This window comes from Triticum dicoccoides, chromosome 5A (assembly GCF_002162155.2).
Source record: "Triticum dicoccoides isolate Atlit2015 ecotype Zavitan chromosome 5A, WEW_v2.0, whole genome shotgun sequence".
NCBI lineage: Eukaryota > Viridiplantae > Streptophyta > Magnoliopsida > Poales > Poaceae > Triticum > Triticum dicoccoides.
In genome coordinates, this window is record NC_041388.1 from 385,188,016 (window position 1) to 385,198,871 (window position 10,856).

At 52.7% G+C, this 10,856-nt stretch overlaps 1 protein-coding gene across 1 annotated transcript; it reads left to right on the forward strand.

Moving 5' to 3' along the window:
* Positions 1 to 5,982: 5,982 nt before the first annotated feature.
* Positions 5,983 to 9,976, forward strand: LOC119301687 (putrescine hydroxycinnamoyltransferase 1-like). The gene is made up of 2 exons (XM_037578677.1): positions 5,983 to 6,548; positions 8,865 to 9,976. Exons 1-2 carry the CDS (start codon positions 6,108 to 6,110, stop codon positions 9,729 to 9,731), a joined length of 1,308 nt encoding a protein of 435 aa, XP_037434574.1. The 5' UTR covers positions 5,983 to 6,107; the 3' UTR covers positions 9,732 to 9,976.
* Positions 9,977 to 10,856: the final 880 nt, after the last annotated feature.

The following is a 10,856-nucleotide window of genomic DNA, read 5'->3' on the forward strand; positions in this document are numbered from 1 at the left end:
AAAGGTCGAGACAAACAAGCTCCATAAACCGTTACAGAGGGAGCGGATTTTGGGGTTGTTTAGTTCTAGGACTAGCATTGCCATATCTTACCACACATTTTTGCCAAGCTTACCTAAAGTTAGTTCATCAAAATAAGAACCACAAGTTGGCAAGCCTAAGAGAATTTTGCCACACTTTTTGTGTGTATGTCATGTGGGGTCCAAGTGTGGCTTGCCTAAGGTATGACATGAACCAAACACTCACCTAAGTTGATCAAACTTGCCTAACTTTAATTATGGCAATCTTTGGCTAAGTTAGTCACAAACCAAATCTTTTTCCCGGACCTGAATCCTTGACTTGGCCAGATCATTACAACTTCAAAAAATTCTCACGCCCAAGGGAATCGCGTAGGTTTCAAGTATCGACCCTTCTGCTGAGGCCAACGGCGAAGAACCGTAGGTTCAGATGGGACGCGCCATTGCCAGTCCAGTCGGGAACATGGCGCCCGGCGCGCCCAGCCCGCCGCGCGTCCAGCACGTCTCGCTCTCAGCTGGCCACACAGCGGAATCGCCCCGCCGCCGCCCACCCGAGCGGTCAAGTGGGGTCACGTACGTCACCGAAGCGCGCGCGGTCGCGGGCGCCTAGTTTTCCACGCAGAACTCAATTACCGGCCCGCCCGCCCGCCGTCCGTACGCATCGTATCCTATCCTCCTCGCCGACGGGAACCCACCGGCGCTTCCCGTGCCAAGGTCCTGTTTGGATACTCTAACTCAGTTAGAGGTTAGAGTTAAATTTTAATCTTAAACTAACCCTAGGCTGACTCTAACCAAAGAGCTGTTTGGATGGTAGGGTTAGATTAACAATAAATATTCTTTCTCAATCATTTGACTACTTTGGATCATGTTTGAATGGGAGGAATAACTTTTTTTTACTATTTTTTCTAATGGGTCTAGAAGAACTAACCCAAATAAGCTCCTCTAGTGTAGGCTACTTTTTTGGGGTGGGTTAGATCCAACTAACCCAAACTAACCCACCATGTTTGGATACTTTTGGATTATTTGAACCCAACTAACTAAAACTAACTCTAACTTAAGGGTCCAAACAGGGCCCAAGTCTGTCCATCTAGCCAGATCGTACCGTCAGTTCGCGTTCACCATCGCAAGATCGCCGGCACCACGGTTCGTTCTGTAGTCCTCGAACGTTCGTCAGTGCACATGGACAGGTCGAGAAAATTTCCGTTGACCTTGGAACCTTCACCTGTTGAGATGGCAAGCACTCCTTCACCCCGGACTTGTTTTGTTTTTAGATGCACCCCGGTCTTGTAGTAGTAGTACATTCGAACGGGACATATATAACCGAGCTGGACTCTTTTGGACAGTAAACGGTAGAAAATTCCTGCTGCACCTATTTTTGTATTTTTTTGTATACAAGCAATTAAAAGGAAGAAAAGAACAAAGAAAACAAGAATAAGAAAGACAAAACCATGTCTTCAAACCTTCTTCTAAAGCTATTGACCAAAAGCTTTCAATTAGTGGTATTTTTTTTTAACGAGGAAGGGAGGAGCCCTGCCGATTTCATTTAGATAGGAAAAAGAGTTTATCTGGTTTATAAGAAAAATTATATCGAAAACCAACAAACAAAAAGAATAGGAAAGAAAAAACAACCACTAAAACCAAAGCAAAAAGAACACCACCACCTAATCGCTATTTTACCCCAAAGCGATTGTGAGCAAGATCTTCAGAAACGCCTTCAAGAAAGGAAACAACGTCCAAGAAACACCGTTGTCACCGGCATCCACCCTCGCCGATCAAAAGGCTTTCGCATAGTACCGCACACAACCTTCTCATCAAACTTGGGATGGGTCCGACCTAGCCCACAACCTCCAATCGCAACTTCCCCACTGATTGACTGCGACCAAATGAGAAGAAGTATTTCTCGATGATGCCACCATGAAGCATCACCACAACGACCCCGTCAAAGAACAAGGCTTTCGCCTAGAGCCTTATGCCTCGCCACCTCTTGCCCTAGGAAGGAGCCGGGTTGCTGTGAATCGAATTCAACAACAGTGAACCGGGTCTATCTTTTTTTATCATTGATTGCAATTGGTCTATCTTTTTTATCAGAGGTTGAGTCGATCATCAGAAGAAAAATTAGGCCAAAAATGAGGATAAGTTTTGAAGAAAAATAAAAGTTGCAATGAAGAGAAGCAAATGAAACATTTTTATAAAAATTCTTGTTAAGTCGAGAATGAAGTTTTCATTCTGTACATGTGAATTATTAGTAAGTACTCCCTCCGTTTTAAGGTAAGTGACTCAACTTTGTACTAATTTTAGTATGAATTTTTTTTCGAAACGGAGGCAAAAGATTTGCCTTGTCCAATAATTAAGCAGAAGAGAATTGCTCAATTAATTAACGGAAACTGGACGAAAACCGTCACAATTCATTGAGCGGCACACATAGAATACCTCATACACCCCTTTCTAAAGAGGGCCTCGTCGAGCTAGCACACTCGTGTCATCGTCATCACTTCTTCTCAAGCGGCGTCATCGGCATCTCTAATTCCGGAGCAAACGACTCTGACTTCACCGTAGAGGTCATGTGGAGACAATGAAGCGCCGCGCAAAACTCGGCCACCCGCGTCGAGGACGGCGCAGCTCCGACTCTGACAGAGAGCTACGAAAAAGTAATATGCAAAGTTGGCGCCGTGAAAGACCGTCGAACAGACCACCTGCTTCTCGTCATCGTTGCCACAGAGGGCCCTCCTCCGCAGCTCCGACTTCACAGCAACAAACAGACCAAGGCAATCCCATGAACACGCCGAAGGAGAGCCGACTAACGCAACCATTGACGTGCCTCCGACCTCGCTCACTGCCGCCATCGTTGCCACAGAAGCCTCGCCGCCAACTCACCACTCTGGCGCACCTACCACTAGTCCGGTAGTCCCTCCAACTGATCCCCACCTCCAAAGACGAAGCCATGAAGAGGTGCACGGCACAAGACACCGCCATCGTCTGATCCATGAATACACGGATCTTAGGTTTCCCTCGAAGAAAGGGTCGGTACGGAGATGAGCACTCACCACGGCAATACCTTCAAGAAGGTCACGACGCATACTAGCGCCGCCGTTGCCGGCTCCGGCCAAAACCAGAGTCAAAGCTTTCGCCCGGTGTAGTTGCACAACGCCCTGATCAAACCAGCTGAACCTCCTGCAATGCATCACCACCCGCAGATCAGCTTGTCGACAAAGAACAGATAGGAGCCGCCGCAGCCAGCCTCACTGTGCGGATGCCGCAAGCGTCCAGCCATCGAATCCAGCCGCCAAGCCAGATCCGACCACGGCTGGCCGGATCCAAGGCCTCCCATCGCAGATTGAGCCACCGTAGTTTGCCACCACCAAGCCGTCGTAGGCTGCAGTGGAGCACCGCCCGAAGCCATATCCAGCCATGCCGCAGCACGCACCTGCGCCAACGCACGCCGGACGAGAAAATGCGCCCCTCGCGCCCGCGCCCCGCCACTCCTCTGCTGTCGTGTGGTTCCTCGTGGCGGACGCCTCGCCGTGCCGCCCAGCGGCCAGGTCCGAGCCGCCCCGGGCCGTCTCGCACCTTGCCCATGACGCACCACCCTTGGGCCTCCACGCCGTGCGCCACCCAGAGCCTTCACACCACACGCCCATGCCTTGCCGAGACCCTCCGCCGGCAGCAGTTGCCGACGCCAGCCCACATCTGCCTCGGGGAAGAAAGCCCAGCCGATGAAGCTCGCAGCCGAGCTCACCGGATCCGACGCGACTGCGCCACAGAAACAACCCCGCCGCCCGGACTTTGCTCGATGACGCCCTCCGACGACGGCAAGGGGAGGTGGGGAGGTCCGCCAACGATTGGATCTGGGCGCCCCGGTGCGGCCGCAGGAGCCGCACGATGGTGATTTTAATACAAAGTTGAGTCATTTATTTAAAATGAAGGAAATACTCACTCCGTCTCAGCTGGCCTCCTTTGGTTTAGAGGAATTTCATAGGAATTCTAGAGGATAGGATTCTTATAGGATTTTTTTCTTTAGAGCCCTTTGGTTCATAGGAATGGATTCCTATTCCTACATAGGATTGATTCCTATCCTCCATATTTCATAGGAAAATAAAAAAAAGCCTAGACTCAATGAAAAATTCATTTGGTGTCAACCAAATGACATCTTGTTTCCTATTTCTATTTATAGAATTTGAGATACATGTCATCTCATTTCCTACAAGATTCCTATTACTATGATAATCCTATCCTATCCTATGAAGCAAAAAAGGCCTTATTTTGAGACGAAGGGAATAGTACAGTAGCTCAGACCGGGAAAGAGATTGCGAGCTCAAAGGTGGAAGTTTCACCGGTAAACAACCCACGTCGCGCAGACGAGCGCGCGGCACGGCCACTCCTACACGAATCAGTTTCCCCTGCTAGTAGACTACAATGATCAAAGGTGATTTGACCAGAGAATCGTTAATATATACTGGCATAAAGCGACAAGGCGCCACCGGGCCAGTGCTCAGCCAGAGGCCTTATTCGATTCTCTGATTCTCATATATTGGAAAAACTGGTGTCCAATCCAATCGAATCCTTGGCGGCCGTCCCAGTTACAGTATCTTCTTGGTTTTACTCTACTGGAAAAACAATTAATCTACTCGTCTTCATGGAGCTCGGTCAGGGACTCAGAGTCATTCTTTTTTCCACATACTTTTCTCTGCAACGGAGATGGAATCCACCGTGACAGCGTGGCGCGCACATCGATTCCCCGCACTTAATAAAATCCAGGCACATTGTTACCACATAGGTTGCGATAGCAGCCGGTGTACGTCAGACGCGTCGCCGAGCACGCTAATAGCCAAGGGAACCGGATCCTCTAATAATATAGAAAAGGAAAGTCACAATGCTACAGTCCTAACCTAGTGTAAAATGAAAAAGGGAAGTTTGAAAAGGTTAGTAGGTATTAGCAGGTTGTTTACTATTGATATTTACTGTAGATATAAATAATTTAAAATTAATTTTATTTCACCATCAACTTATTTATGTGTAATTACTATAAATGTACACACTAGATTATCAATTTGTAAATTAATTTAAGTCGTTTTAGGCTCAACCATATGAATAGAAAAAAAAAGTTAATGTATTGTAGCTTCTTTAACTTTCCTTCTCAATGTTAGAGTATCCGGTTCCATAGCCAAGGTGTTTGTCTACTCCGGCTGCGCATTCCGAAACTGGCCGGATCGGCACGCAGGCACGCACGCATGTTTCTCTCGTGAGGCGACGGTTTTGGCACGTACGCACGCTCGGTTCTGAAGCAGTTTCTAGACACGGGGAAACAGTACCCGCCGATCCGTGATCGCTCGACGGGTATCTTCCCGACTGTTGATCGTACGGCGACGGGCACAGGCTCCATGTCCAGTCTCGCTCGCTCTGCATGCACGGCGGGCGGCGACCACTGGCCAGTGAAGCGTCACCTTTACCTAATTACATTTATCGCGCCTCACGTCGGTAATACTCTGTTCGGACGGTAATAATGCAGAGACGGTTTAAAAAGAGCGGACAGGACGGAGAGTACTACCCTGTTCGGACGGTAATAATGCAAACACGTGCCCGATTTACACATGACCCCACCGAGAATTAGTATTTTAACACGACTCCGCCCCCGGTCTATTTCCTGCGAAATAATGCAGAGACGATCCATTACGAGGGGATAGCAGGCAGCAGCGCGGAAGCGACACAAAAGCGGACGAGATAAAGAGATCGCAGTAGAATCCAGTAGCTTGGCGACGAGACACTTACGCCATTACAGTACCACGAGATCGGGTTAACTTCGACCGTCCCAAAGTTTCAACGGGCAGCCGGCGGATCACGATGAGCACAGGGGAACACGTGACGTCCCGTCGGTGCCGTTCGCACGTGATGGCGCCAATTAGCGCGGCCAGCCTCCGTTGATTAATCGACTAATCACAATCACCGTCTCGTCAGACTGTAAACCAAGAGCTCCGGTAAAATATCCTCGTGTCCTTCCCTCAAGCCCCTATTAATAAACCCTCACGCTCTTGAGCGGCTGCACACACGCAAGAGACCGCCAGAGCCCAGCGCAGAAGCAAGCAAGCGAGATCGAGATGAAGGTGGAGGTGGTGGACACGACGCTGGTGGCGCCGAGCGAGCCGACGCCGCGGCACACGCTGTGGCTCTCCAACCTCGACCTCGCCGTGCCCAAGACGCACACGCCGCTCGTCTACTACTACCCGGCGCCGCCCCCCGCCGGCGACGGCGACGGCGACGGCGAGAAGGAGGAGGGGTTCTTCGCGCCGGAGAGGCTGCGGGAGGCGCTGGCGAGGGCGCTGGTGCCCTTCTACCCGCTGGCGGGGCGGATGGCGACGGGGCCCGAGGGGCGGCTGGAGATCGACTGCAACGGCGAGGGCGCGCTGTTCGTCGTCGCGCGGGCCGACTTCACCGGCGACGAGATGTTCCGGGACTTCGAGCCCTCCCCGGAGGCGCGCCGCCTGCTCGTCCCCTTCGCCGCCTCCGGCGACCCGCCCTGCCTCCTCGCCATGGTCCAGGTACGGACGGCACCGGACCCAATTTAATCGCCCCGCAGTATTTTCTCTCCCGTTTATTTTCGCGCGCGCGCCGGTGGAAACTCGGGGAGGTGCTCTGTACGTACGCCGACTGACTGTTCGCCCTCGCTGTCGCGTGGGGCCCCGACACCCAGGCCCCACCTCGACAGTGAGGCGTACTAAGCTCCCAGACAGTCGTGCGACGCAGTTACCGGATGTTGGATCGAAACCATAATCTTTCTTCTTCCGAGGACCTACATATTGTTTTATCTGCGAGGTTTAAGAAATGCTAGTAGCGTGGAATCTATCTATCTATCTCCATCTGCATAAAGAAATAGTAGAAATAATTAGTAAAATGATTCCCCCCCAAAAAATTTATTAAAATGATAGAACCGGATGCTGGCTTTCTTGGACGGATTGGCAGTCTGGTACGCGAGCATCCTTGGAAATCTTTGCATGACGTGTGCGTGCATCTTATTTTATTTATTTACTGTAGTATTTAGTCGTCGTTGATCGGAGAGAAAGATTACTTGAGCTCGTGGCTATGGCGTGTGATTCACTGTGGCTTGTACTAGGTGCCAATAATTTTGCTAAAGGTTAGCGATGAATGCTTGGGGGGTGCGCTGCCGCCGCGTACGTGTTGGCGTGGCGGTTTGCACGAGCTCGGCCAGCCACGGTAGGGGCGGCCTAGCTAGGGAAGTCAATAGTACTCCCATCAATTATGGGCGGGTGGCACTCCCGGGACGGATGAAGCAGATGACGCGCGACTTTGGATCGAGCCGTGTCTCGTGGCAACGACGACAAAACCGGGGGGACAGGGCCACAGGGGATGATCTCATCTCATCTCATCTCGCTTGGTTGGAGTTGCGAACCAACGGCGGCTTGGACAGTATAGCAGCGTCTGCTTTGGCGTTCATAGACCATTTTCAGTGATGAAATTTCTACTAGCTAGCTAGCTAGAAATCGTATCATGTGCTGTAGTTGACTTCACGATCGAACCCAACTTTTTCTTCTGGTCAGGGAGTGCACTGTGGCACGCACAGGACGGCTCACTGATTGCCGGCGCGTGAACGTAACCAACAGTCAGTCCACCGGTGAGGTGAGATGACTAGTGACTAGTAGGACACGTCTTGGAAGTAGCGGTACTCCAAGGAAGCTCACTGATGTGCATAATCAATTCCCCGAGCGAAAAACTCGGGGCTTCTGATCTTGACTGTCGCGGTACTCCGCTCGTCGTCGTTGTCTTGCCAAGCACTCCAGTCCAGAAGCCGCGCCGGGAGCGACACGGCGCGCAGGTGGTCCAGCAGGGGGCATGGGCGCCTGCGCGCCGCGTCCACAATTTTGGCGCCGGGTTCAGTGTCCCAGTGTCGTGCTGGCCTAGCCTCCGGTGACATGTTTCTTTCACCGTCAAGATTCATTCATTTCGAGGCACAAGACGAATGAAGAAGAGTCGTAGAGGAGGCCTTGCTTTGCACATTTACGATCATCTCCTACAAATTTTCTTTGTGCTAATCTGTCAGTTATAGTACAGAAACGGGACCCCAGGAAAATCTTATCTAGTCCTAGTCATCTAGATGATCCGTTGTCCTTGCAAGTCCGTGGGATCCATCCACGACCTCATCATTCAGCCCAGCTCATTTCTCATTTCAGGCTTATTTGATCGTCCAAGTCTTATCTTTCTCCGGATCTGGCCACGAGATGTGCCTCCTTTGTGCCTATCCGCATACAGCGACCACTTGCCGCAGCTGCATTTGATCTGAATCGTTGAGGTGGACGTCGAACGCGACGGCTCTGCTTTCGGCTTTAGCTTCCCCGAAAAGCGCCGCATAGTTACCACTTAGCCGGAGGCGTCGCTTGCTTCTCCGATCACTCGATCAGGAGGGTGCGCCTGCCGACGTGCCCACATGGAAACCATATCTTCCTTCTAGATGGCTTCGTTACTAGACGGTGACATGTAACATTAATCTACTGGTAGTTATCGGTTGCCATCGCTGTAACATTAATCTAGATGGCTTCTAACCATCGTCGCTGTTGACAATTTGGACAGAGAGTGAGTAGTCGCCGTCGTATTACAGTACGCTATTATTGGCTCGTGTGTCAAGCAGGCGAACCATGCTAGTATTTGAGTATGGTTATCGCGTGACGTCGATCAGAGATTTTATACAGTAGAAAAGTTCAGAGCTGGGCGGCTGCACGGTGTTTGAGCAGAGGAACAAAGAGATCGATGACGTGAATGGGAACAAGGATATCAATGATCGTGCCATGTCTTACGGTTATTATACTGGACGCAAAATGTAACCCGTGGGTTTGGTCTTGCAGGTGACGTTCCTCAAGTGCGGCGGCGTGGCCGTGGGCACGGGCATGCACCACGTGACCATGGACGGCGCGGGCGCGATCCAGTTCATCCGGACGTGGACGACCCTGGCGCGCGGGCTGGACGCCGCGTCCGTGCACCCGACCCCGCCGGTGCACGACCGCACGGTGCTGCGCGCGCGCTCCCCCCCGCACGCCACCTTCGAGCACCCGGTCTACTCCCCGAGCAACCTCAACGGCCTGCCCCGCCCCTTCGTCACCCGCGTCTACGCCGTGTCCCCCAAGCTCCTCGCCGGCATCAAGTCCAGCTGCGCGCCCGGCGTGTCCACCTACTGCGCGCTGACCGCGCACCTGTGGCGCGCCATGTGCGTGGCCCGCGGGCTGGCCCCCGACGCCGAGTCGCGGCTGCGCGTGCCGGCCAACATCCGGCAGCGCCTGCGCCCGCCGCTGCCGGCCAACTACTTCGGCAACGCCATCGTGCGGGACCTGGTGACGGTGCGCGTGGGGGACGTGCTGTCGCAGCCGCTGGGGTTCGTGGCGGAGCGGATCAAGCGCGCGGTGGCGCGGGTGGACGACGCCTTCGTGCGCTCCGTCATCGACTACCTGGAGGTGGAGTCGGAGAAGGGCAGCCAGGCGGCGCGCGGGCAGTTCATGCCGGAGACGGACCTGTGGGTGGTGAGCTGGCTGGGCATGCCCATCCACGACGCCGACTTCGGCTGGGGCTGCCCCAAGTTCGTCGCGCCGGCGCAGATGTTCGGCAGCGGCACGGCCTACGTCACGCAGGCGCCCGACAAGGACGACGGCGTGTCCGTGCTGTTCGCGCTCGAGCCAGAGTACCTGCAGTGCTTCGAGAAGGCCTTCTACGGGGAGTGACCGACCAAAGCCTTGTACGGTGATGCGCCTTTCAAAGAGCACCAAGAGCCGCTTGGGAGTTGGGATCTCGAGTCCGTCGTGTGGAGTGCCGTCCATGTGCTGTATCATAACGCAACAGATGCTGTGGAAGTGTCGAGGTTGCTGCTTGTTTCTCGCGCCTTTCTTCACTACTACTATGTGACATTCTGGGCTAACTATTATCTATACAAAGTCTGAATGAAAATGGCCTCAGGTTTGGCTCTCAACTCATTTGTATTTGTAATCCAAGGAACGCCCGTCACCATCGTCTGCACAAAAGGAGCAATGCTATTATTGACACACAAGTGCTACACTTTCGACACATCAGCCCGTAGCTTAATTGCGTATGAGTAGGTTTAGCATTTCTGTTATCTGGACTACCAATTGATCTATGCATAATAGATACATTTATTATACTTGAAGAAAAAAGAGAGGCAAATAGCATGCTTAGTTCATGTAAACATGCTGACAAAGAATGTAAAGGTCCCGTCTCACTCTCTACTTCGTCCAACCTCTCTAGAGTGAATAGCAAAAAACTACCACATTACGGGCTATCGTTCCGGAAAACTACTGCTTTTTTTAATTTTTCAAAAAACTACCACAAAAGTGGCTGGCTGTTCCAAAAAACCCAAGTGGCCGAACGGTTAAGATTTAACTGGGGTTATGACATGTGGGGCCCGCCCGTCAGGGTTTTGTCGGCCACAGTGCTCACGGCGCGCGGGTGACGGCCGTTAGGGCGCACGGGCCATCCCGACCAGGTCAAACGGATCCGGCCCGCCCTCACTCTGTCTTCCCCCTCTCTGTCTCCCTCTCTCTCGTGCGCGCCTCCCTCTCCGATGGCGGCGGCGGCGGCGAAACTAGGCGATGGCGGCCATTCAACGGGTGGAGGTGGAAGGGGGGATGGAGGCGGCGAGTTCTTAGAGGTTGATAACTGGCTGGGGAGCGGTAGCTTCGCAACCCAGCCGGCGGCGCCGCCGCCGCCGCAGCGGACACCACAGGCTGCAGCTCTGATGCAGGCTCCTACGACACAGGCTACACCGCCGTCGCCTGATGATTGCCAGTTCTCGCTTGAGTACAGAGCAGCGAGGTCTCTTGCTAGGGCTATGC